The sequence below is a fragment of the Zonotrichia albicollis genome, chromosome 28 (genome assembly GCF_047830755.1).
Source record: "Zonotrichia albicollis isolate bZonAlb1 chromosome 28, bZonAlb1.hap1, whole genome shotgun sequence".
NCBI lineage: Eukaryota > Metazoa > Chordata > Aves > Passeriformes > Passerellidae > Zonotrichia > Zonotrichia albicollis.
Genome location: NC_133846.1, coordinates 1775901 through 1802393, shown reverse-complemented (window position 1 = coordinate 1802393; position 26493 = coordinate 1775901). Strand labels below are relative to the sequence as shown.

General features: G+C 52.0%; 1 protein-coding gene across 1 annotated transcript in view; it reads left to right on the top strand.

Annotated features, from left to right (window-relative positions):
- CACNA1S (calcium voltage-gated channel subunit alpha1 S) overlaps positions 1–26493 on the top strand; it is a 58970-nt gene that overhangs the window by 14621 nt on the left and 17856 nt on the right. The window contains exons 5-28 of the mRNA XM_074528239.1: positions 1005–1157; positions 2335–2540; positions 3582–3685; positions 5449–5597; positions 7000–7081; positions 7640–7800; positions 9178–9403; positions 11244–11451; positions 11723–11843; positions 12244–12358; positions 12484–12577; positions 13286–13355; positions 13597–13729; positions 13997–14126; positions 15507–15566; positions 16776–16882; positions 17727–17814; positions 18028–18135; positions 18947–18999; positions 19963–20109; positions 21166–21367; positions 23478–23636; positions 23926–24036; positions 25175–25258. Of these exons, the coding sequence (XP_074384340.1) occupies positions 1005–1157; positions 2335–2540; positions 3582–3685; positions 5449–5597; positions 7000–7081; positions 7640–7800; positions 9178–9403; positions 11244–11451; positions 11723–11843; positions 12244–12358; positions 12484–12577; positions 13286–13355; positions 13597–13729; positions 13997–14126; positions 15507–15566; positions 16776–16882; positions 17727–17814; positions 18028–18135; positions 18947–18999; positions 19963–20109; positions 21166–21367; positions 23478–23636; positions 23926–24036; positions 25175–25258 (3071 nt within the window). The remainder of the gene's footprint in view (positions 1–1004; positions 1158–2334; positions 2541–3581; positions 3686–5448; positions 5598–6999; positions 7082–7639; positions 7801–9177; positions 9404–11243; positions 11452–11722; positions 11844–12243; positions 12359–12483; positions 12578–13285; positions 13356–13596; positions 13730–13996; positions 14127–15506; positions 15567–16775; positions 16883–17726; positions 17815–18027; positions 18136–18946; positions 19000–19962; positions 20110–21165; positions 21368–23477; positions 23637–23925; positions 24037–25174; positions 25259–26493) is intronic.

The following is a 26493-nucleotide window of genomic DNA, read 5'->3' as shown; positions in this document are numbered from 1 at the left end:
GTAAACCATCTCCAGACCACATTCCAAGCAATCAGATAATTATTGTTTATATTTCATTTCTGAGGCCTCTCAGCTTCTCAGGAGAAAAATCCTAGCAAAAGGGTTTTCATAAAATTTGTCAGTGACAGTTGTGAGCCCTGGGGAGCTGCAGGGTGGCACACACCTGGCTGCCTCTGTGGCTCAGTGGCAGTACCTTGGGGTGGCCAGATCTCACTCTGGTATCTCAGAGCAGGGATCTTCTTCTGTAACTCATGTGAATACAGCCAGGATGAGAGCACCAGAACAAGGGAGCAGCATGAAGCAGCCTTCAGCTGCTCTGCCTGGCTCTGTTGTGCCCTTCCACGTGCTTTCCTGGTCGGTAGAAGTGAAATAGGGGTCTCCTCGAGCCAGGTCTCATAAGCTCTTGGAGCTTATATTATACCCAAGATATATATTATACCCAAGAGCTCTATATTATACCCAAGATAGCTCAGCTACCTTAGAAGGCATAAAATCAGCAGGATGGCTTCTGTAGTAGTGCTGGAAACAGAAAAGTTTTAATAAAAGGCAAAATAACAACACTCTTTACAGAGAAAAACTGAGCCAGATGCAAGAAGTTCTTGCTCCTGGTAAAACACCTGACAAAAGCAATTAGTTTCTTTGTTCTCTTCTTTTTCCAGTAAATTGCTTAGGAGGAACTTTTTGGCTCCTGTCCAATTGGCCATCCTTAAGTTTGAGGTGAAGTCCCCCAGTTCCTATGAGGTGTCTTTTTTGCTAATTGAGGAGAGAAACTTCTGGGCTTTTTTTCCTTTTTAAAGAGACAAAGGACAATTTGTATCTGTCAACAAGGGGCACATTCCTACATAGAAAAAAAGGATTTCCCCCTTCAGAGATCTCAGTCTTGCCCATGCCCCTCTTCCCTTGGCAAGGGGCATTTCAAAGGCTACTTGTTGGTGGGCTGGCAGGGATACAAAGTACACCTAACAATGTTTAGGTTGACCTGCTCTCCTTTCATGTTTGTGCAGGCCTTCAGGTCGTCCTGAACTCCATCATCAAGGCCATGGTGCCCCTGCTGCACATCGCCCTGCTGGTGCTCTTCATGATCATCATCTACGCCATCGTGGGCCAGGAGCTCTTCAAGGGCAGGATGCACAAGACCTGCTACTACCTCGGGACAGGTGGAGCTGTGCTGGGGAGGGCAGCAGGGCTGTCTCTGTGTGCTGCTGGGGGACCTCAGGGACTCTGTGTTTGGCAGAAAGTGTGCTCTGGCCAGCATCAGGCCTGGGAGTGTGGCTGAGGGGTGCTGGAAACAGGACCCAGCTGGGTGTGAGGGGTGCTGAAAGGGCCCTTTAACTGGTTTGAGCTGTGCAAGAAAAAAGCCTGGAAAAGTTATGTTCTTTTCCCTCTCTCATTCTTCACCCCTTTTTTTTTTGTTGATTTTGCATGCTTGGAAACACTGATCTGTGAGTTATTTTTGTGTTAGTGCCCATGGCTTTCTGAGGTTTTAGCCCAGCTCCCAACACATCAATCCTTTCCCTGAGGCACAAACCGCTGTGAGCAAGCCCAGCCCTGGAGCACATGGGCTGTGGTGCCTTCTTCCTGCACACAGAGCAGATGGAGCTGAGCAGGTCTCGGGTTTGTTTGTTGCTGAAATGGCTCCTGAGGTATTAAAAAGTCTTTTTTCTTAGCCCCACGCTCGAAGAAGAAGTCGGGATTCCTAGGCTCTGGTTTTCAAGGTTGTTTATTTTCTCTTATCTATTCCATTCTTTTTCTGACCTGCTAAGATCTGTCCAGATCTGAGGACAGATCTGTCCAGCAGGTTGGTCTGTGGCACAGTCCCTGCCCTTGGGGTGGTATTATCTTTTTATACTAAAAGCTACGTGTACTTTATTTACCATAATTTTCCAATACCTATCACTTATGTTAGACAGTCTGTCTCTATCTTAAACCAATCTAAAAGTATCACTATCACAGCAGAAGATGGAGGACAAGAAGAAGAAGGAGAAAAACATGACACGCCCAGATTCCTCCATCTTGCTTCTTGAATCCTCATTCTAAAAACTTCAAAATTCTACCTTTTCACCTTGTGATAAATTCACCATCATTCTATTCAAACCTTTGTGGCTTGTAAATCTTCACACAAAGTTGTGTGGGTTAAAATGGGTTAAAATGGAAGGCACAGGTGTTTTTGACTCTGTGTCAAAGTCTCTGAGCTTCTTGGCAGCGTCTCGAGCCATCCAGTGCAGCCAGAGGAATGTCCTGGGTTCTGACACAGAGGAGCAGTTTGGAGGAGGATAAAGTGTGGCTGCTGTGTTCGGCCTGACCTGCAGCTCACCCCGTGTCTTTTCTCCCCAGACGTGATTGCCACGGTGGGCTCGGAGAAGCCAGCCCCGTGCACCAACTCGGGCCATGGGCGGCACTGCAGCATCAACGGCAGCGAGTGCCGCGGCGGCTGGCCCGGGCCCAACCATGGCATCACCCACTTCGACAACTTTGGCTTCGCCATGCTCACCGTCTACCAGTGCATCACCATGGAGGGCTGGACCGAGGTCCTCTACTGGGTACGTGTGGGCTTGGAAACACAGGGTCTTCTAAGGAGGGCAGGAGCCTTCCTTGAAATGGAAAATGTAAACCCCCTGCCTCCGAATTATTATAATTTTGAAATTAAGGGGCTCTCAGGTAAAGATATGAGAATAGGAATAACAGTTCTGTACTAGGAAAACTAAACATACAAATATAATAGTACAAAAAACCACCAAAACCACTGCCAGAGTCAGACCATGCCCTGCCCCCCTGTGTGTCAGGGTGTGTCCCAGCCCCATCCCATGGGGGCTCAGCCCTCCTGCAGTGCCAGCTGTGGCTCTGCTGCAGCAGGGATCCTGCACAAGGGGGGAGTTTTCCTCTGCAGCTCCAGGGCTGCTGCAGATGGGCCTGGGCTCCCTCTGGCCATGCAGGGCAGCAGAAAGCTGCTCCTCTGGCAATGCAGGGGGCAAAGGCTGCTGTGCTGTGCCAGGCTCAGATTGGATCCAGGGAGGAATGCTTGGCTCCTCCCCTGGGCGCAGCATCTCCCCATGGGATGGTGGGATTGGATCAGCCCTGCAGGGACACTCAGTGGCCATGGACAGCAGAGATCTCCTGGAGGGAGGGTTGGCTGTGGGAGAGATAAAGAAAAAACTGCCCAATGAACAGCAGAGAACTGCCCCAGCTCTGACAGATGGTGATAGAACACACACCCTCAATTCCAACCTAAGACAACAGGAGATTGCTCCAGCTCCCACCCTGTGAAGGGGTGTGGGCCAGGCACAGCAATGACTGGTAGATGCTCCTCCAGCACAAACCATGTTTTGCAGTCCTTGGGAGACAGTCATGCTGAAGCTTAAGCTTGGGGCTGATATTTTAATCTGCTCCCAAAATGTTTTGGTCTGGATGCAAGCCAGAGACAGAGTTCTAACCAGCCAGGGCTTGGAGCCAGGTTTATGTGCCACCATCCCAAGCACTCTTTTGGAGGGGGCAAAGATCCCACAGACTGTTCAGGGGCTCTAAGGGGAAACAGATGGAGGACAGTGCCTTCAGAATATTTCACCTGCATCTCTCCTTGCCAGGTAAATGATGCCATGGGGAATGAATGGCCCTGGATCTACTTTGTCAGCCTTATCTTGCTTGGCTCCTTCTTTGTGCTCAACCTGGTGCTGGGGGTGCTCAGTGGGTAAGTGCCACCCTATCCTTTCTGCCAGCAGAGGAGTTTTAACAGGTTTGAACTATACAAGAAAAAAGCCTGAAAAAAAAGCCTGGAAAAGTTCTGTTCTTTTCCCTCTCTCATTCTTCACTTTTTTTTTCTTTTCTTTTTTTTTTGGGGGGGGGGGAGTATGTTTGTTTTGTTTTGTTCATTTTTGTTTGGTTTTTTGTTGTTGTTGTTGTTGGGTTTTTTTTATGTTTAGAAGCACTGATCTGTGGGTTACTTTTTGTGTTAGTGTCCATGGCTTTCCAAGACTTTAGCCCAATTTTCAACACATCAATCCTTTTCCTGAGGCACAAGCAGAGCACATGGGCTGTGGTGTCTCCTGCCTGCTCACAGAGCAGATGGAGCTGAGCAGGGGCAGGCACCCCATGGCCGTGGGTCTGGACACTCCTCACCTCCAGTGCCTTCTGCTGTGAGCACACACAGTTTTGTCATGGCCAGCCCAAGGAGAAATCTCTGATGAGTGCAAGGCATCCAAGGGAAGGATTGTTAGTCTAATTACTGCTTCAGCAGTCTCGTCCAAGTACATCAATGAGCTGTCATCAGTCTGTTGTGACAATCTAGGCCAAATTCAATTAATGTTAATTCCCCCAGTAGTACAGTTAAAACCTGAGATGTTACATTCAACCTACCATGCATTGCTGTGGGACTGCTACCACCCCAATTTTGTTGCTGGGAAATATGTGTTGTCCTGAGGAGTGAGGGGGGCTTTTCTCCTCAGGCCTGTGTAGGGTCAGGGTCTTTTTTATGTGTTTCAGTCCTTGTTTTGCAAGTAGACCACACTAATCACCTCTATTAGTTCACAGTGTTAGTTATACCCTAATTACTTGGATTTGTTAGGCCTCTTTTATGACTAGAACCATGCCAGTGTAACATTAAAACAAATTGTGTGTTGCTAGAACTAAAACAAGTTAAAAGCACAAGACAAACCACAGGAACCTGATGCTTGTCTACAGCTGACTGTAGGTGCAGGACAAGCTGGACTATAGTAATCTGATCCTGGAGTAAGTTGCTGGCATGGAAATGTTCTGAAATGTTTTTACCAATACAACTAAATTATGTTTGAGATCAGGAAAATTATAGTGTCTGAGACCTGTTACTAACACATGGCAACACCAGCATGGCAAGGCAGCAGGTCTACAGTCCTGCCAGACCACACTGGAGAAAATAAATTCATTGAAAGAGAGCAGAAGAGTGGGCAAGGACAATGGCAGACCTGTCCCTTCCATGTGACCATGACAAGAGTGTCCTGTTTACCTGTTTACCTGCCCTGTGATGAGCTCACCTTCTCCCTTGGGGCCTGGGCTCCCTCTGGCCATGCAGGGCAGCAGAAAGCTGCTCCTCTGGCAATGCAGGGGGCAAAGGCTGCTGTGCTGTGCCAGGCTCAGATTGGATCCAGGGAGGAATGCTTGGCTCCTCCCCTGGGCGGAGCATCTCCCCATGGGATGCTGGAATTGGATCAGCCCTGCAGGGACACTCAGTGGCCATGGACAGCAGAGATCTCCTGGAGGGAGGGTTGGCTGTGGGAGAGATAAAGAAAAGTGCCCAATTAACAGCAGATAACTAGAAGGTCACTGCCCCACAGATAGGAATAGAACACACACCCCCATTTCCAACCTAAGATTATTTCAGGGCTTTCCAAGGCCTGGTCTGGCACAGGGCTGTGGCTTCCGAGAGTTCCTGAGCTCCTCAGGCCATTCCTTGAGTCTCTGCTGCTTGCCTTGTCCCAGCGAGTTCACCAAGGAGCGCGAGAAGGCCAAGTCGCGTGGAACGTTCCAGAAGCTGCGGGAGAAGCAGCAGCTGGAGGAGGATCTGAAGGGCTACATGGACTGGATCACCCACGCAGAGGTCATGGACAGCGATCGGGCCAGGGGAGAAGGTACCAGCTCTGCTTGCTCACACACCCTCAGCCTGAGGGTTGGGTTCCTATTGCCTAGAGAGGCAAGGTGGGAGTCTTTGAAGAAATCACAAAGACTCATTTTGCCTGAAAACCCACCAAACAAAAAGTTTCAGCTTTTACAGGACAGTTTCCTTCCTCCTTTTTTACATTTCCTGAATAATTTGGTTGAATCTGACCCAAACTAGCAATAATTTATCCCTGATGGTAAATCCATTTCAACCACAGTGTTTAATACTTGCAGACTAACATAAAAGCAGACAACCGCTCATCAAAGGGAAGAATGATGCATCTGACTCCATGTTTTCAGAAGGCTAATTTATTACTTTATTATATATATTATATTAAAGAATACTATACTATACTAAAGAATACAGAAAAGATACTGATTGCTAAAAAGGTAGTAATGAAAACTCGTGACTCTTACCAGAGTCTTGACACAGCTGGGTCCTGATTGGCCAAAGAGTCAAAACAATTCACACCAGAATCCAATCAAACAATCACCTGTGGGTAAACAATCTCCAAACGCATTCCACATGAGCAAAACACAGGAGAAGCAAATGAGATAAGAATTGTTTTCCTTTTCTCTGAGGCTTCTCAGCTTCCCAGGAGAAAAATCCTCGGCGAATGAATTTTTTCAGAGAATGTGAATGCCACAGCAGACCACAAGCAAGAAGCAAGGCCTGAGTCTCCTTTGGCAAGAGGGGCTGAAAAGGCCATGAGGAGTGTGTCATACAATCAGGGCCACAAGCTCTCACTAATAGATGCATTAATTTCTTGCCATCACTTGACAGTTTTTAGGGTTTAAAAGTGGCCCAGGGGAGGAGGTGGATGTAGAGGCACCTAGCCAAAAGCTCAGCAAAGCCTGGGGATTTCTACCCCAGAGCCACAGGGTTTGCTGTGCCACCCTGCCTGGTGAAAGCACTCTTGATGCCTCAAGCTGAGTAATGCATGTGTGCAAAGAGCTTTGGGAAACAGTGGGACAGACAAACAGCTCTTCCAGAGCTGTGGCCCATGTTCTGTTCATCCTTTGCTCAGATCCCTACTGGCCCCAGTTTTCTCCATGCTGGAATACTTGCTACCTCGTGCTTGGTTTGCCCCTGACCCTCAAAGCCTTCTGCCCAAACTTTGGTTGCTGACTCCCTGGGGTGGCACTGCTTGGTGGGGATTATTCACTTCTGAATAATCCCATTGCTGACTCCCTGGGATTATTCACATTGCTTGGTGGGGATTATTCACTTCTGAATAATCCCACTGCTGACTCCCTGGGATTATTCACATTGCTTGGTGGGGAAGTTCTTCCTGGTGTACTTCTGGAAGAGGTTCCCTCCCACATGCTCTTCCCAAGGGCTCCAAGGAAAGCCTGTGATGTCATTCCCTCTAGGTATGATGCCATCGGATGAAGGAGGGTCAGAGACAGAGAGCTTGTATGAAATTGAGGGCATGAACAAGTGGATTCTCTTCTTGTAAGTATGCTCTGAACCATCTGTTTGCATGTGCTTCCACTGTCTCTCACAGGCTTTCCTGGTCAGCCCCCAGTTTTTGGCAGGGGCTGGTGCTTGGGGGGAGATGCAAACATTGGAGTAGCAAACAGGGAATTTGGATATGGTACTGGCAAAAAGCTCCTCAAGGTGGACAATGTCTTTGCTGTGGGACCAGGCTCTCAACATCCTCCCATGGCCTGTGCAGCACAGTGTGTAATTTAGGACACTAAAATTGCAGTTTGCTCCTCAATTACAGTGTAATTTGCAATTACACTGTGCCTGCAAGCCCCCTGTGAGAGGGGCTGGAGCCAAAACTGAGCCAGGAGGGTGAATGAGCTGCAGTGCCTGAGTGACTGCACCAAGTTCCAGGGGCAGGGTATGGTCCTCATCCCTTTCCAGGGAGGGAGCAGGGGTGGCTTTGCCCTGCAGGCCTGGGTCTGACCCACTGCTGGCTCTGCTGATCCTTTGCCATCTCTCCTGATCTTTTGCCATGTCTGCTGATCCTTTGCCATCTCTCCTGCTCCTTTGCCATCTCTCCAGCCGTCAGTGGAGGCGTTGGAACCGAATGTTTCGTAGGAAGTGCAGGGATGTGGTGAAGTCCAAGTTCTTCTACTGGCTTGTCATCCTGCTGGTGGCACTGAACACCCTGTCCATCGCCTCTGAGCACCACTTCCAGCCAGAGTGGCTGACACGGGTGCAAGGTGAGCAAAGAGGCTGAGAGAGGAGGAGGGCCCAGGATATTCTGGTGCCTCAGAGAGCTGTGTGAGCTCCTGCTGTGGGTGCAAAGTGACACTGGCACAGCACAGAGGCTCTCAGGCACACTCAGAGCCTGCACTGAGAGTGTGTGTTTGATCCTTGCTGTCATACAGCTCACACTGACCACGCTCTGTACTCTAAGGGACACGATCCTGCATGGTGAGCACACACAGTGTGTGTCCATTGGCATCTCTGTCCATGCACTCACGCCATGCAGCCACATGCATTTGTGCATGCAGCCCCACTGACTGCACCTCCACACACTCACACACCCCCAGAGCACAGGTGTGCACACACACAGAGCTCAGCCCCGTGCACGCACACACACACACCTCCACAGGCACACAGAGCACAGGAGTGCACACACACACACACACACACACAGCTCAGCCCCATGTGCACACAGCTCACACTCAGAGGCACATGGAGCACAAGTGTGCACACACACAGAGCTCAGCCGCACATACACACACCCACAGGCACAAGGAACACAGGTGTGCATGCACACAGAACTCACACTCAGAGGCACACACAGCACAAGTGCGCACACACAGAGCTCAGTCTCACATACACAAACACACCCAGAGCCACATGGAGCACAGGTGTGCACACGCACAGAGAACTCAGCCCCATGTACAGACACAGAGCTCAGCCCCATATACACAGACCCCAGAGGCATGTGGAGCACAGGTGTGCACACACTCACAGCTCACACCCAGAGGGCACACAGAGCACACACGGGCACAGACACAGAGCTCAGCCCCTTGCACACACTCACACCCACCCCCAAAAGCACACATAGCACAAGTGTGCACACACACAGAGCTCAGCCCCATGTACACACACACCCAGAGGCATGTGAAGCATGGGTGTGCACACACCCAGAGAACTCAGCCCCATACACACAGACACCCAGAAGCGTGTGGAGAACAGGTGTGCACCCACTCACCCACAGCTCACCCTCAGAGGCACAACAGAGCACACGTGTGCACACACACACACAGAGAGCTCAGCCCCATGCACACACACACACAGAGGCACACGTAGCACAGGTATGCACACACACAGAGCTCAGCCCCACATACCCGTGCACAGCTCACGTCCCCACCCTTCATGGACTCATGTGCACTGTACAAATGTGTGCTCACACACAAGCATGCAGCTGCACATCACCCTCTCATCTTCCTCCCCGTGTGATCCCCAAAACCAGCAGTTCAGGGCTCAGTGAGCCAGAGAAGAGTGAGCAGCTCTGCCCTCCTTCCCTGGCTGCCTGGCCATGCTGGGTTGAAGTCCCTGCTCTGACAGGCTCATCTCCCCCCCAGACAATGCCAACCGTTTGCTGCTGGCGCTGTTTGTGGCCGAGATGCTGCTGAAGATGTACGCGCTGGGGCTGCGCCAGTACTTCATGTCCCTCTTCAACCGCTTCGACTGCTTTGTGGTGTGCTCGGGCATCCTGGAGCTCATCCTGGTGGAGCTGGGCACCCTGTCCCCCCTGGGCATCTCCGTGCTGCGCTGCATCCGCCTCCTCCGCATCTTCAAGATCACCAGGTCGGGGAGGGAGCTGGGTGGGTGAGAGGGACCTCTGTGCGTGCACACCTGTGCTCGGTGTGCTACTGAGTGTGAGCTGTGTGTGTGAACTCTGTGTGTGTGTGTGCACACTGTGCTCTGTGTGTCTCTGAATGTGAGCTATGTGTGTGTGTGCACACTGTGCTCTGTGTGCCTCTGAGGGGGTGTGTGTGTGTACGTGGGGCTGATCTGTGTGTGTGTGTGCACAGCTGTGTTCCATGTGCCTCTGAGTGTGAGCTGTGTGTGTGCACACCTGTGCTCTGTGTGCCTCTGGGTGTGAGCTGTGTGTGTACATGGGCCTGAGCTCTGTGTGTGTGCACACCTGTGCTTCATGACCCTCTGAGCGTATGTGTGTGTTTTGTGGAAACAAACAAAACTCCACAACTTTATGAAAGTTGTAAAGCTGGTATGTTTATTACAGTGCTGGATACATGTGGAGATTACTCTCCTTAAAAGACATGTGTACCTCTGGGAACTCCAGATCTTTTTTTATCTCTTTCTCAAATACATATGCATACGATTTCACAATAGGTTCATACATATTCATTTTTACCAATTTCGGTGACATTTGCCGCTAATTCTTCTTTATCAGAAAGAATTCTTGGGTCAGGTTGACTTGCTTTCATAGCAGTCTCTCTGTCTCTCTATTTACCCCCCCTTATCTCTGTCCTTCGACTGAAGCAGTCTCTCTGAGCACAGGCTTTTTACAAGAACAGGCAGTCAGACTAAACAGCTATGTTTTTGAACTACAGACTTAACTCAAAGATGTACATTTCACCTAAATCAAAATGGATTTCTACTCTGGAAAAATTTTCACTCTGTCTCGTGTGTGTACGTGGGGCTGAGCTGTGTGTGCATGCACACCTGTGCTCCATGTGCATGTGGGGTGTGTGTGAGTGAGTGCATGGAGCTGAGCTCTGTGTGTGTGCACACCTGTGCTCCGTGTGCCTCTGGGGTGTGTGAGTGTGTGCATGAGTGTGCAGAGCACGCTGGCTGCTGCAGCTCAGGGTGCCTGGGCATCCCTCACAGTTCTGGGGCATCACTGTCCCCAGGGGAGGTGCAGTGAACAGAGCTGGGAGCTGCTGGGCAGAGGGACAAGGCCAGACCGGGGTTTGTGTCCAGGTTTGACTGGGAGGGGAGAGTGGGACAGAGCTGAGGCCCCACTCTAGCTCTGGGTTCTAGGGTGTTGTGAGTGGGGCTGCTGTGTAATGTATTTGCTGGGAAATGACCTGATGAAGGCAGGAATGATGGATCTGACTGCATGTTCTCAGAAAGCTAATTTATTACTTTATAATACTATATTATGCTACAGAATACAGAAAGGATACTTACTAAAATGCTAAAAAGATAATCATGAAAACTCCTGACTCTTTCCAGACACAGCTTGGCCCTGATTGGCCAAAGAGTCAAAACAACTCACACCAGAATCCAATGAAGGTGGCTAAACAATCTCCAAACATATTCCACATGAGCAAAACCCAGGAGAAGCAAATGAGATGAGAATTGTTTTCCTTTTCTCTGAGGCTTCTCAGCTTCCCAGGAGAAAAATCTTGGGTGAAGGGATTTTTTGAGAGAATGTGAATGCCACAGCTGCAGGCAGCAGTGTTATCTTGCTTGTCACACCATGCCTTCAGCTTCATTTCTGCCTCCTGGAGCCTGCCTGGAGCAGTCCCAGAGCCCAGTCTGGGTCCAGAGTCCCCCTTTTTGGGCTGCTGGCACAACACCTTGGTCTGTTTGGCTGGGTTCCCTGTGCCTGCCTGCTCCTGCCCACAGCCTTCCCCATCTTTCACCTGCCACATGCCTCTGTCTCTGCTCTTCCCAGGTACTGGACATCTTTGAGCAACCTGGTGGCCTCTCTGCTCAATTCAGTCCGCTCCATTGCCTCTCTGCTCCTCCTCCTCTTCCTCTTCATCATAGTTTTTGCCCTGCTGGGCATGCAGCTCTTTGGGGGCAAGTTTGATTTCGAGGACATGAAAGTGCGGCGCAGCACGTTCGACAACTTTCCCCAGGCCCTCATCAGTGTCTTCCAGGTTTGGGGCAGTGGGAAGGGCAGCAGGGGCTGGGGGTGTCCCCTGGGCTGGGGGTCTCCAGGCAGGAGTTGGGGCTCAGGGGGATGTGGGTTTGTGGGGGTTTGAGACAGGAGCAGGGAAATGCAGCTGGAGTTGTGAGCAATAATTCAGGTTCAGGGCTGAGCAGAAAGGAGGATCTGACCATGGAGCCAGAAGGGTGGGATCAGTCTGTGGGGTTCTGTCATGCTCTGCTGGGGATGCTCTTAAGTCTTTGTTACTGCTCTGCTCCCAGATCCTGACTGGAGAGGACTGGAATTCAATCATGTATGATGGGATCATGGCCTACGGGGGCCCGTCCTTTCCTGGCATGCTGGTCTGCATCTACTTCATCATCCTCTTTGTCTGTGGGAACTGTATCCTCTGCCTGCAAAGCCAGGCCCAGGCCCCATAGCATCATGCTTAGGACTGGGCAGGGGCAAGCAGGGGCTTCCCTCAGTGTTTCAGTGCTTGCCTGAAGCTTTTTGGTTGTGAAGAGCAGTGGAACAAACTACGGGCTTCAGGGCTGGCACTGGTGGTGGCTGAGGGCTGGGGGCTGGAGGAAAGCACATCTGGAGCAGGTCTGGATGCCTGGCAGGCAGAGATTTAGCCAGAGAAGGCAGCCAGCTCAGAGCTCAGTGCTCACAAGGGATGGATGCTGGTTAGGCATCACCAGCCAGGGTTAGCACAAGCTCCAGGAGGGTTTCTAAGGCACCCTGGAGACCATGGATGGCTCCAGACAGGAACCATGTCTGTGTCCTTAGCACTTTTCCCCAGATATCCTGCTCAATGTGTTCCTGGCCATTGCAGTTGATAACCTGGCCGAGGCTGAGAGCCTGACCTTGGCCCAGAAGGCCAAGGCAGAGGAGCGCAAACGGCGGAAGATGTCCAGGTGGGTGCTGCCATCCCTGCCCTGGGAGCTCCCAAACAACCTGTTTGGCTCTGAGGGGACACCATGAGCTCTCCCATGGCCCCTGCCCAGACTTCAGTTCCTGCTCTACCCTCCTCTCTGCTCAGAGGTTACCCAGAGAAGACTGAAGAGGACAAGCAGATGCTGGCAAAGAAGCTGGAGCAGAAAGCGAAGGGAGAAGGGATTCCCACAACAGCCAAGGTCAGTTCTGGTGGAGGTCAGCCTTGGAGGGCTCCTGGGGGGATGGCCCTGGCTCCCTCCCACCAGCCAGGAGAGACAAAGGCTTGGAGCCAGTCTGGGTCTGGCCTCTTGTCCAGAATCACTCCTTGCTTTAGCATTTGGTGATGGGTGCTCTCGGTGATGGGTGCTCTCAGTGATGGGGCTCTCTAGGCCAGGCAGGACATGCTGAAACAGCTCCATTGCTGGGGATCCTTTTCTTCCAGCTCATTCCCTTGGCCACAGCCAGTTCCAGTGGCTGGTGCACACCAGTGTGGGGTGGAGCAAAGCAAGTCAGCAGCATCCCAGATCTCCCTTATGTCCACACCAGCACCTCCATGTGCAAACCCCTCTGTTCAGCTGTGCTGGCTGTGCTGAACTGCCCCTGAGGAGCACCTGGCCAGCAGCAACTTTCCTTTCTACTTTCCAGAGATGCTCTTAGAAGCTCACTCAGGAGTTGCTCCCTATCTTATTTCCTCCTGGCATATTTGCATGGCTTCAGCACACATTCTTGTTTCCCATCCTCTTTGCTTCAATTGCAGCATCCCCTCACCAGGTTCCAGCCTGGGCCAGTACTCTGTGCTGCTGTATGGGCCCAAGGCAGAGATGCTGCTTGTGGCTTCCAAGATGAGAGGGTCTGGCCAGCTGGCATGTGCAGCTGCACATCCTCCTCTCTGTCTCTCCTTATTTCAGTTGAAAGTGGACGAATTTGAATCCAATGTCAATGAGATCAAAGACCCCTACCCTTCTGCAGACTTCCCAGGTAAGGTTTGTCCCTGGCAGGGCAGCAGGAAGGCTGAGGAGGCACTGCAGAGGGATGGTGTGTGAGGAGCAAAGGATGCAGTGAGCTTCCACCAGCCTTGGGGTGCTGGGGGCCTTCTGGCTTGCATGCCAAATCAGGATCATGGGATCAGAGGATTGTCCATAAGATTGTCCATAAGATCATATTCCCTCTTCCTCTCTGGATTATTCTTTTCTTTTCCCTTTTCATGGTCACCCTACAGGTGATGATGAGGAAGATGAGCCTGAAATCCCCCTGAGTCCTCGGCCACGTCCCCTTGCAGAGCTACAGCTGAAAGAGAAGGCCGTGCCCATGCCTGAAGCCAGCTCATTCTTCATCTTCAGCCCAACCAACAAGTAGGCACTGCCCCTTGTCCCTGCCCAGGCATGGCCCAGGTGTCTCTGGCACCAGCTGTTTACAGCAGGGTCTTGTTGGAGCATGACAGCCAGTTCTGAAGGGAAGCAGCTCATGGGGAAAAGCCTTTTGTGTGGAAGGAGTGGTACAGACATCCTTCCATGCCCAGGGCCTTCCTGTCCTCAGGATTTGCCCATATCCCTCTGCCAGGCTGCATGACTCTGTCTGATGCCCCTTGAGGTATCCCCTGGCATTTCCGTCCCTGGCAGGTTTCGGGTCCTGTGCCACAGAACTGTTAATGCCACCTGGTTCACCAACTTCATCCTGCTCTTCATCCTGCTGAGCAGCATTTCCTTGGCAGCTGAGGATCCCATCCGGGCCGAGTCCTTCCGCAACAAGGTGCCCACAGAGATGGGGGGTTTGGGACAGATGGGAGAGTATTGGAATTATTGCCAATATTGTGTATGGGACGTGCCTGAGCTTGTCTGGGCCTTGCTGCTGAACCAAGCAGTGACACTGTGGGGTTTCACCCCAGAGACACTTTGGGCTGGCTGGATGTGTGGGGTTTCACCCCAGAGACACTTTGGGCTGGCTGGGTGCTGGGCACGTGAGGATAAGTCCAGGCCTGCAGGAGCTCTGGTGGTGCTGGGATGGAGCTTCCCCCATAACAGGGGCTGCTCCTCAGGTTTCCCTCTGGCAGAGAAGCTTTAAGGCGATGGTGAAGGAAAGGAGTTGGTTCTGATGGAGGGTTTGGATGCAGAGCTTTATTCTGGCCCACAGGCCTCTGAATGCAGCACCAGCTCCAACAGAACTCCCTGAACCCATGGTTAGTGCTTCTTTGAACCCCGGGGAGAGGGGCAGGGAAGGGGCAGGGAGCCACCAAGCAGGGACAGGAGGGGAGGGACAAAGGGACAAAGGACACCTGGATGGCCCAGTGCCCCCCAGGGGTAGAGGGCATCCTTTGGATCTGCCAATCACTCGAGGCCTTCTGGAATTCCAGGAGTGACAGACAGTGCTGGGAGGGGAAAGGAGAGGGGACTGACACACCTGGAGGGAATGATCAGGTTCTGAGGTAAACCCTGAAATCACAATGCAACAGAGGGGACCTCATGGAGACTCCCAGCTCCCCAGTCAGCAGGGATTTACCTGCCAGATGCTGTTCCTAGGCTGGTATGCCAACCCTGCCTCTGGGAGGGCAGTGCACTCTGGCAGGAGATGCTGGATGCGCTTACCATTCAGGGTGCAGCTGGGACAAGGTTTTACTGCTCCATGTCTCAGTTTACTTCTGGGTGAAAAGATCCACCTGGCAGGGTGTGCAGAATTAATTTGGTTTGAAACTGTGGTGGTTTATTGGGGAAGGAGACATCCTGTGAGACAGCAGACTGGGCCTCTAGTGTGTGCAGTGCCCTTGAATGCTGCTGGCATGCAACAATGGGAGCCACAGCTCCTGTCCTTCAGGGTAACAGTGGGTCTGGCAGGGCCTGGGGGATCTCACATGAGACAGCTTCCCAGGGCACTTGGGGTTTTTGGGGATCAGATGCTTTCACATGGAATTCATCTGGCCAGGGAGAGCTTTGTCCCAGCTGCAGGTTGGATCATGCAGTGGAGAAAATCAGCAAAACTGGGAAAAGTTCAGGAGTCTTCTTGCTGCTAGGTTTAGAGACTGTTGAGGTAGATGGCCTCCCCAGCCCACAGAGTGGACAGCTTCAGGATGTTTGAGCACACTGAACATTTCCCTTGTCACCAAGTCTCATCCTGTGCTGGTGTCTCTGTCCCCAGATTCTTGGATACTTTGACATTGGTTTCACCTCTGTCTTCACAGTTGAAATCGTCTTGAAGGTGAGTCCCTGGCCATGAGCGTGGCCTAGCACATAGGTCTGTGTGGATGTCATGGGTTAGTCAGAGAGAGAAACAGGTAACTTTGCCAGGCATTATCCTAGGAAAGTTGTGAGAATGCTCAGAGAAAGAGTTAAAACAATTCTTATCCTAATCTCTACACCTAGTGTTTCTATACATGTAGAATATGTATACATGATGTTTATAAAAAATATTTTACCAAAAAGTGTTATTCCTAACTAACCAATAGTATAAGGAGTGTTATTTATAAACCAGTCAAGTTCTAAGTGAACAATCCTACCTATAAATATGCAAAGTTCCTAATAAATCTCACTTTGTACCTTCTAATAATAAGAGTCAATGTCACCTTTCCTCAACCATTCGTAACTCAACGGCGACAGGTTTAGACATTTGTAGCCATGGACACTCCACTCCTCAGGCATCCATGCTCTTGAAGGTCTCAGTGAGGAGAAACTTCCAGGTCTAGACTTTTGTGGCCATGGACACTCTTAGGCATCAATACCAGCACTTTCACTCCTAACTCTACTAAGTTCTCTTCTTGCTAACTATCCTAGAGGGAGCAGTAGTGATAATCCAAGCCTGTGTCTTTGTGCTCCTACTGAGCCTCTACCTCCAAGAAAATATCTAACTGTCAATGGCACACCAAGCACATTCTTAGCACATAGCAGAGCCTAGCCCCTGACCTCCTAACCACCTCAGGACTAACATGATGATGATATGAACATGATATGATTCCACTACACTCCCTCTCCTCAGGCATCCATGCTCCTGAAGGTCTCAGTGAGGAGAAACTTCCAGCTGATCCTCCTGGAGAGTTCATTCATGCAGTCTGGGTGGTGTGTGACCTGTCCCAGAGGCCGTGTGTCCTCTCCAGTGAGGTCAGGGTCACCAGCATTTTTATTCTGACATGCCATTAAGATAAAGTGGCAAAGAGAAACCAGTGAAAATCTGTGGACAAAAGTCACATGTTGTTCCACTCCAAGGGTCTTTGCTATTCTCCTCTTTAATTTGCTGACTGACTGGGAGGGTTTTGTCTGCAACCAGTGCTGCACAGAGCATTTCCACCTGAAGCCAGGTTCCTGCCTGGCTGCAGAGGTTTGAGCAGGACAGGGTCCCTTGTGCCCCTTCCCTTGGAGGAACCATTCCCCTGATCCCTGCCCAGCCTCTCTCCTACCTCCTTCTGCTCCCCAGATGACAACCTACGGTGCTTTCCTGCACAAAGGCTCCTTCTGCAGGAACTCCTTCAACATCCTTGACTTACTGGTGGTCGCTGTCTCCCTCATCTCCATGGGATTTGAGTAAGCACCTCCATGTGCCACAAGGTGGGCCCTGGGCTGTTCAGGCTGGTGAGGCAGCTGGGGATGGTGGCTGGAGGAGGAGCAGCCAGCCCAGTTGCTGCCCATGTGCCCATCATGTCGTGTTTGGGGGACATGGACAACTGGGACCATGCCCATCTGTGATGGTGTTCACAGGGGTTTTTGGTTGAGGGAAGAGACGAGGATCTAACTCCAAGTTTCAGAAGGCTTGATTTATTATTTTATGATGTGTATTACATTAAAACTATACTAAAAGAATAGAAGAAAGGATTTCATCAGAAGGCTAGCTAAGAATAGAATAGCAAAGAATGATAACAAAGATTTTTGGCTCGGCTTTCTGTCTGAGCCAGCTGGGCTGTGATTGGCCATTAATTAGAAACAACCAACATGGGCCAATCAAAGATCCACCTGTTGCATTCCACAGCAGCAGATAATCAATGTTTACATTTTGTTCCTGAGGTCTCTCAGCTTCTCAGGAGGAAAAATCCTAAGGAAAGGATTTTTCATAAAAGATGTCTACGGCAACCATCATGTCATGTTTAGGGGACATGGACAACTGGGAGCATGCCCACAAACTGGTCAAGGAGGTCAAAGGACACTCCTTGAGTGTCAAACATCTGTGGGTAGAAATTCATTTTGGATCTGCTTCCTCCAGCTGCCAGTGTCATTGGCCCTGTGTGGGGTGGTGGCTGGTGACATCTGCACTCTGCCATCCCCTGTCCCTCGCTGCTGGCCCCAGCCTGCCCTCCTTGGCTGCTTGGTGGGGCTGTGCCAGCCTAGCCTGGGCAGGGAAGTGGCCCCAGCTCATCTGTGCCTTCCTGCCCAGGTCCAGCACCATCTCTGTGGTGAAGATCCTGCGGGTGCTGAGGGTGCTGAGGCCTCTGCGAGCCATTAACAGGGCAAAGGGGCTGAAGGTGAGTGAGGGGCTGGGACAGGGGACCCCCTCCCAGGGCAGTCCCACCTGGAGATTGTGTGGCAGGCATTGTGCCTGTTCCCAATTCCCACCACCCATCTATGGGAGGGCTCTGCCCAATCCCTCTGCTCTGGCAGGCTCCCACTCTTCCTGGAGAGGGAGGGTGTGGGACACAGAGCTGTGGTCACATCTGCATTGTTCTCCCCCTCTGCAGCACGTGGTCCAGTGCGTGTTCGTGGCCATCAAGACCATTGGTAACATCGTGGTTGTCACGACCCTGCTGCAGTTCATGTTTGCCTGCATTGGAGTTCAGCTCTTCAAGGTGAGCTCAGCTGGGCAAGAGGGACCTTCTGCTCAAGCACATCCTGGCCAGGCTCTCCTAGACATCACCTTGAGGATGGTGCCTGCAGTGCTGGGTCAGCAGAGCCTATGTTCTCTGTGGTCTGAGAGAGGAGCCACAGAAGAGCCTGCAGTGAGAGGAGGGCAGGAAGCACCCAGGGTACTGTCAGGTCCAGGCAGCACCTCTAAAGGGCTGCCTCACCTCCCTTCGTGCCTCAGTTTCCTCTTTCTAGGGCAGGAGGCTTTTCTGGCTGATTTCCTCTGTGCTTTGGTTGTGAAGGGTTCCTTTCTCACAGCACTGCTCCTGCTCTCTGGGCTTTGGCTGCTCTAAGGCAGAGCTGGCCCTGGCTGAGCTCAGTTTTGTTCTAATAACTGTGCTTAAACTCTGATCTGATGTTGAAAGAGCTTCCAGGACAGGCAGCAGACTGAGCAGAGCTGCCAGTACACCTTAGCTTTTAGTTAATTCCCTGGGTACTGCTTTCTCCCCTATTTCTCAGACAGTTGACTCCCAGGTAGGGTGAGCAAGGCAAGCCCCAGCTCAGGGCTGTGGAAGGTTTGTTCCCCCCATCTCCAGGGAATGTTTCTTGCTCTCAGCCTGGGATTGACCCCAGGTCTGCCATGCCTCTGGAAATGCCTTGTGAACTGGTTTGTTTGGCTGGCACAGTGGGGAGGGCCAGGGTCTGCATTGAGGTGGTGAGGGGGCACTGACTGGGGGCTGGGAAAAAGTCAAAACTCCCCAGGGCTTCTAAAGTCAAAGCACCACCATGACCTCTTCTGGTGTCTGTTGGATGCAGGGCAAGTTCTACAGGTGCACAGACCCATCCAAGCTGACAGAGAAGGAGTGCAGGTAAGAGCTCCCTGCAGCTCCCAGCTGGGCAGTGGCCAGGGCTGGGAGCTGGGGGGATGTGGTGTGGAATGCTTGTGTTCCTGCATGGGAATGCTGCATCCAAAATGTGAACCTGAGGTGTCATCCTGTTCTCCCTGTCCCTGGGTATTGGAATATTATCAATATAGTGTATGGGACGTGCCTGAGCTTGTCTGTCCCTTGCTGCTGAACCAAATAGTGGCACTGTGGTGTTTCACCCCACAGACACTTTTGACTGGCTGGGTGTGTGGTGTTTCACCCCAGAGACACTTTGGGCTGGCTGGGTGTGTGGTGTTTCACCCCACAGACACTTTGGGCTGGCTGGGTGCTGCACTGGGCCCGTGGGGACAAATCCACGCCTGCAGGAGCTCTGGTGGTGCTGGGATGGAGCTTCCCCCCATAACAGGGGCTGCTCCTCTGGTTTCCCTCTGGCAGAGAAGCTTTAAGGCGATGGTGAAGGAAAGGAGTTGGTTCTGATGCAGGGTTTGGATGCAGAGCTTTATTCTGGCCCACAGGCCTCTGAATGCAGCACCAGCTCCAACAGAACTCCCTGAGCCCGTGGTTGCTGTTCTTTGAACCCCGGGGAGAGGGGCAGGGAAGGGGTAGGGAGCCACCAAGCAGGGACAGGAGGGGAGGGACAAAGGGACAAAGGACACCTGGATGGCCCAATGCCCCCCAGAAGTACAGGGCATCCTTTGAATCTGCCACTCGAGGCCCTTCTAGAATTCCAGGAGTGACAGACAGTGCTGGGAGGGGAAAGGAGAGGTGACTGACACACCTGGAGGGAATGATCAGGGGAGGGATCCGGGGTTCTGAGGTAAACCCTGAAATCACAACGCATTGGGGAAAATCAGGAACCAGCACAGGGCTGTGCTCCCCTCCCAGGGACCAAGCAGGGCCAGGCCAGTGGCCTGCCCTGTGAGCTCTGTGTCCCCTCTGCTGCAGGGGTCAGTTCATCAACTACGTGGACGCAGACCCCACACAGATCGAGGTCCAGGATCGTGTCTGGCTGCACAGCGACTTCCACTTCAACGATGTCTTCTCAGCCATGATGTCTCTGTTCACTGTCTCCACCTTCGAGGGCTGGCCAGAGTGAGTCCCTGCTGAGGGAGGGTCTGTGCTGGGAGCAGGGCACTGCCATGGGGTCTTGGTTTGAACAGCCAGGTGTCTGCTAAGGAAGGCAGGAGCCTCCCCTGAAATGGAAAATGTAAACCCCTTCCCTCTGAATTATTATAATTTTGAAATTAAGGAGCTCCTAGGCAAAGCTATGGGAATAGGAATAACAGTTCTTTATTAGGGAAGAAAATTAAAATAAAATAAGAATAAAACAAAAGTAAATAAATATAAAATGAATAAAATAAAAAATAAATAAAAATTAAATATTATAAAAATAAATAATATAAATAAATAAAATTAAAATAAAATAAAAAATGCAGTGATACAAAACAAACCACTGCCAGGGTCAGAAATATGACCTGCCCCCCTGTGTGTCAGGGAGGTGTCCCAGCCCCATCCCATGGGGGCTCAGCCCTCCTGCAGTGCCAGCTGTGGCTCTGCTGCAGCAGGGATCCTGCACAAGGGGGGAGTTTTCCTCTGCAGCTCCAGGGCTGCTGCAGATGGGCCTGGGCTCCCTCTGGCCATGCAGGGCAGCAGAAAGCTGCTCCTCTGGCAATGCAGGGGGCAAAGGCTGCTGTGCTGTGCCAGGCTCAGATTGGATCCAGGGAGGAATGCTTGGCTCCTCCCCTGGGCGGAGCATCTCCCCATGGGATGCTGGAATTGGATCAGCCCTGCAGGGACACTCAGTGGCCATGGACAGCAGAGATCTCCTGGAGGGAGGGTTGGCTGTGGGAGAGATAAAGAAAAAACGTCCCATGAACAGCAGAGAACTGCCCCAGCTCTGACAGATGGTGATAGAATACACACCCCCATTTCCAACCTGAGACACATGGGCCTTGGCCAGGGTAAAGAAAGAAGAGCTGTCCAGGGTGAGAAGCAGGACCAGTCCCCCTGGCAGTGGCTGTGGAGCTGGCAGGGTTACCCAGGCAGTCCTGTCCCACCATTCTTGGATGTCCCCAAAGCTCTCTGCAAGAGGAGTCATGGTCTTTCCCCCCGGTTAGGGTTTCTGTTGCCTTGATTTCCGTTCTGTAGGCTGCTGTACATGGCCATTGACACCAATGCTGAGGATGCAGGCCCTATCTACAACTACCGGGTGGAGATTGCAATGTTCTTCATCATCTACATCATCCTCATTGCCTTCTTCATGATGAATATCTTTGTGGGCTTTGTCATCGTCACCTTCCAGGAGCAAGGGGAGAATGAGTACAAGAACTGTGAGCTGGACAAGAACCAGGTAATGGAGCTGCTGGAACAGGGCAGGGAGGACCAGCCCTAGGGCTGGCACTGCTGGGGTGGCTGATTTGGATCAGCCCCTCTTTGTGGTGATGCTGTGACACAGATGGTTTGAACCTGCTCCAGGCCTGTTTGCTGCTGGGGCAGGGCCAGCTGCACCCATGTCTAGCACAAAACAAGCCTGAGGGAAGGGCAGAGGGGACCAGAAACTGAGACTGGGCCTCCCTGGACAAGTGGGGTGCCCAGAGTGAGCTGGAAGAGAGGGTTGTGTCCACCTCTGGGCTCCCCAGTACAAAAACAGCATGGATGTACTGGAGTGGGTCCAGCAAAGGGCCACTGAGATGATGGAGGGTGTGGAGCATCCAAGGAGGGTCTGGGAGTCAAGTGTGGTACTGAGAAGGCTCATAGGAATCTGACCTGTGGGTATAAACACCAATGGGAAGGCACAGAGGAGACTGAGCCAGGCTGTTTTCAATTGTGCCCAGTGACAGGAAAAATGTAATGGACACAAACTGAAGAAAACAAGAAATTCAATTTAGACTTTACAAAATCCTTTTTTTTTTTTTATTGTGATGGTGGCCAAGCACTGGAACAGGTCACCCAGAGAGTCTGTGAAGCCTCCATCTTTGGAGCTTTACAAAAGCCAGCTGTCCTGGGCAGCATGCTCCAGCTGGCCCTGCTTTGGGCAGCACACTGTGACTAGAACATCTCCAGAGGTGGTGCCAGCCCTTCTGTGCTGCTGTCATGCTGCCACTCTGGTGGGGGACAGCAAGGCTGAAAGCAGCAGAGGCACTGGCAGAGGATGTGGGACATACTGGGGAGGACATTGGGGCAACCAGGGGCAGCTGCTGGCCCCAGAGTGCTGTCACGCTCCTGCACTTAGGCAGCACGGGCAGCTTGAGCTGGGGGTGCCAGGGTGATGTGAACCCCACAGAAACCCAGCAGAGATGGCCCTGGGCTGCTGGGGAGGGACAGGCCTGTGCAGCCATCTCAGTGCCCCCTTCACCCCTGGTTCATGTGGTGTCTTCACAGAACTCACTTTATTAACTTACAATATATAAAAGAAATGCACACACACAGAACTCAGAATGAAAACTTTCTGAAAACATTCCTCCTCCCTTCCATCCTGCAGGGGCTTTCACCTCTTTTCTCTGTCCAAGGCCTGATCTACCTCACTCTGGCCTCATGGCTTCCCCTCTCCCACACAGCCCACAGCTGGGCACGGGAGCTCTGACCTCTTTCACCAACTGGAACTAAGAGAGTTTTCTTCTGGGAGTTCTTTCGTTTTAATTTTATGTGTTCTCAGAGGCGTATCTATGCCTTCAGTGGCTACACTAGGTGCCAATATTCAAATTTCATCGCTGACCACAAACTCCCAAAAAACTCATTTCCTTTTCAAACTAAGACAGGGGGTGTGTAGTGTGGCTGGGAGTGCTGTGGGCTGACAGCTGCCCTCCCTGTGTCCCTGTGTGTAGGAGCATCAGGGGTAGGATGGTTGGGATGGACGGAGACAAGAGATCTCTGCAGCCAGGGCTGGGAACTTGTAGTTTATTGCAAAGGGCCTGGGTGCAGGGCCCTGCTGGGAGCTGCCAGCCACAGCTGGAGCAGGACTGAGAGAAGAGAGGGGAGAGAGGATGAGAGGGTAAGAGAGCAAGGGTCCCGTTACAATACCATAAATCTTCTTCTGTGTTGAATATTCTGATTCTCACTAACCAATCTAGTCCAAGATACAAATCCTATACCATTTACATACAGCCTATAAGAATCATTACATTACCACACTGTGTTACATGTTAAACCCTAAAAACTCCTCTTTGGGCCCCTTCTGCCAAGCTGTAGGGTCTGCTCTGACCCTTGGGCCTGTCTGCAAGCAGAGGGTGTTGTTCCATCAAAAGGGGATCACCTTCAGCCGGCCACACCATTGTTTTCCAGTTGTTCAGTAACTGAGGGATCTCAAAGCTTGCTTTCATTTCAATCCCACTTATAGTTTCCATATTCTCAAAATCTTTTGCCAGGCAATCATATTTATAAAGCTTTCCTGTTTCATCTTCCCCAATACCTGTATCCCTGTGTCCCCATGTCGCCGTGTCCGTGTGTCTGTCTGTCCCCAGCGGCAGTGTGTGCAGTACGCGCTCAAGGCTCGCCCGCTGCGCCGCTACATCCCCAAGAACCCCTACCAGTACCAGATCTGGTACGTGGTCACCTCCTCCTACTTCGAGTACCTCATGTTCTTCCTGATCATGCTCAACACCATCTGCCTGGGCATGCAGGTGAGGGCACAGGGCTGGTGGAGGGAGGGGGTGCCCAGGCTGGCTCAGCCCTGCCATTCCCACGAGAGCCTCTGCAAAGGGGTGTGTTGTGGTGTGATGTCTGGATCAGGGCCTCTGGACCAAAATGGGGCTGGTGGTTTGTGGGGAGCCCACAGAAGGGGGTGCAGGGGGGAAATTTCCTTTGTGCTGAGTTGTGGGAGGGGGCTCTGCATCCAGCACAGATCTCACAGAGCTCACAATGGAGGCTGGATCTGCCATCAGCTAATGGCTCCTTCTGCCTTATCCTCAGCATTACAACCAGTCTGAAGAAATGAACCACGTCTCAGACATCCTCAATGTGGCCTTCACCATCCTCTTCACCCTGGAGATGATCCTCAAGCTCATGGCCTTCAAAGTCAAGGTGAGAGAAGAGCATGATCAGCATGGAAAGCAGGGCAGGCCATGGGGTCCATTTATCCTGCACTGGGCATCTCGAGTACAAGCACCCCCAACCCTGCAGCTCCACAGAACTTCTCCTTACAGGACCCTTAAGGACCCCCATGCACAGGACCTTGGAGTTTCTGGGGGGATTTCTGCTTGTCAGGGCTACCTTTGCTGGCCAAATCCCACCCAGTCCAGTTGGACATTATTCCCATCCTCAGTGTCAGGGCCATAGTGGGATCATAGCTCCACTGCAGCCATCCTGATCCACCCTCCTCATCGCACTGCAGTGCAAGACAGGACCAAATAACTGAGCAGAGGGTGCAAAACTATGACCACCATCCCTTCTTCTGAGGGGCAGAGTCACTGAAGAACCTTCTGGTTCCTCTGTGTCCTCCTTGACTTACACCCTTGCATGTTCATTTGTCTTAGTTTGGAAAGACAGGAGTCTGCTAAGGAAGACAGGAGCCTCTCCTGAAATAGAGAATGTAAACCCTCCCTACCCCTCTGAATTGCTATAAATTTTTAATTAAGGGGCTCACAGGCAAAAATATGGGAGCAGGAAATAACAGTTCTTTAATAGGGAAAACAAAAAAAAGAAGAATAAAATAAAGAATGCACTACACTAGAACAACACTGACAGAGTCAGAACCCAGCCTGTGGGTCAGGGTGCTGGCAGCAGTCCCATTGGAATTGTGCTCAGCCCTCCTGCAGTGTCAGGGCTGGTTCTGCTGGAGCAGGGATCCTGGAGAAAGGTGCAGTCTCTGCCTCTGAAGATCCAGTGGAAGAAGAGGCAGCTGCTGTTCCTCTGGGCAGTCCAGTGCAGAAGCTGTGCTGGTGTTCCAGAATCTCCAGATTATATCTGGGTAGGAATGCTTGGCTCCTCCCTCTGGGCTCCCATCTCCCAATGGGATGCTGTAGCTCTTATCAGCCATGCAGGGACATTCAATGGCTGCTATCAGCAGATGTCCCCTCTGAGGGAGGAGTGATTGTGAGCACTCAGAGAGAGATAAGGCAAACTGCCCACTTGACAAAGGTAATCTGCCATACAGATGGTAATGGAAAACATCTTGCATGGCAATCTTCAACATCACTCTTCTTTGCCTCCTTCCTGGCAGGGCTACTTCGGAGACCCCTGGAATGTCTTTGACTTCCTCATAGTGATTGGCAGCATCATTGATGTCATCCTCAGTGAGATTGATGTAAGTGTCCAGGGGCAGGGGGCTGTTCCCACCCAGGGCTGCACTGGCACCTGCCCTGGCACGGGGCAGCAGTGCTGGGTGTGCCCAGCCCTGCAGGGGTATGCTGTCCTCTCCTCTCTCCCTGATCTGCTTGGTTCTGAGGAGGGACAAGCAAGGATCAGCACATGGAGAGCACAGCTGTGGCCCTTTCAGCATTAAAGCACAATTTAGATGTCCCCAGCTGCCCAGCATGCCACGTTGACCCCTCTGCTCTGGTCTCCTGGATCTGTAGGCACTGGAATCCTGTGGAAAACAGGAACTCAGGACCAACCCATCAGCAGCAGGCTGTGTGCCAGCCCCTGCCCCACAGGCACCCACACATCCAGGTCAATGCAGGTGGGACTCAAAGGGCTCCCACAGCTCCCTGACCCCCAGGACTCAGCTGGCTCAGGGGAACCATCAGACCCATCAGATTTCCAGAAATTTCCTTTGTGTGTGTCCCTTTACACAGCAGCCCCTGCACAAAGGTGTGTGTGAGCTCCAGCCTCAGGCAAGCTGTGGGATGGTGCCTCAGGCAGGGCCTGTTTGAGGAGGGCTCTGCTGGGAGCATTTCCAAAGCAGGGCCAGGAAGCCACCATGCCCCTGCCTTCCCTGGCACTGGCACATCCAGCCCTGTGTCCTGCCCTGGATATGCCCCTCTGCTGTGGGAGGTGTGTGCTTCCTCCAGCAGCCTGGTGGGGCTCCAGGGGCAGCTGTGGAATAATGGGGTGTTGATGGATTGATCCTCTCCAGTGGCTTGGCAGTGTCTCCTCCAAGGGGCAGGGCTGGCTCTGGCACTGCTGTGACCTGTGGGTCACCTTCCATGTTCTCTGTGCAGGAAGGTGAGGTTGCCAGAGACCCTTGAGAGCACTCACCTTCCCTGTAGGGGATTCCAGGCCTCACAGAGCTGGGATGAGCAAAACCCACCCACCTTCCTCTCCTGTGAGAGCCCTGTGCCCCTCTCTGCACAGCCCTGCCCATCAGTACACCCATGCTCTGCCCCCTGGCTTCTCAGCCTTCATGATCCCCCAGATTTCCTGCCTTTATCTGCCATCAGCTTCTCTTCATCCTTGCACAGCAGCTCTCTGCACCTGTGCCTCGGTTTCCCACTGCCTGTCCTTCCCCAGCCTGCTCTCAGAACTCAGCATTTCAGGATCCCTGGACTCCACAGTGGTTTTCAGTCCCTCTGGAGCAAGGGATTCCTTGGCTGTACACCA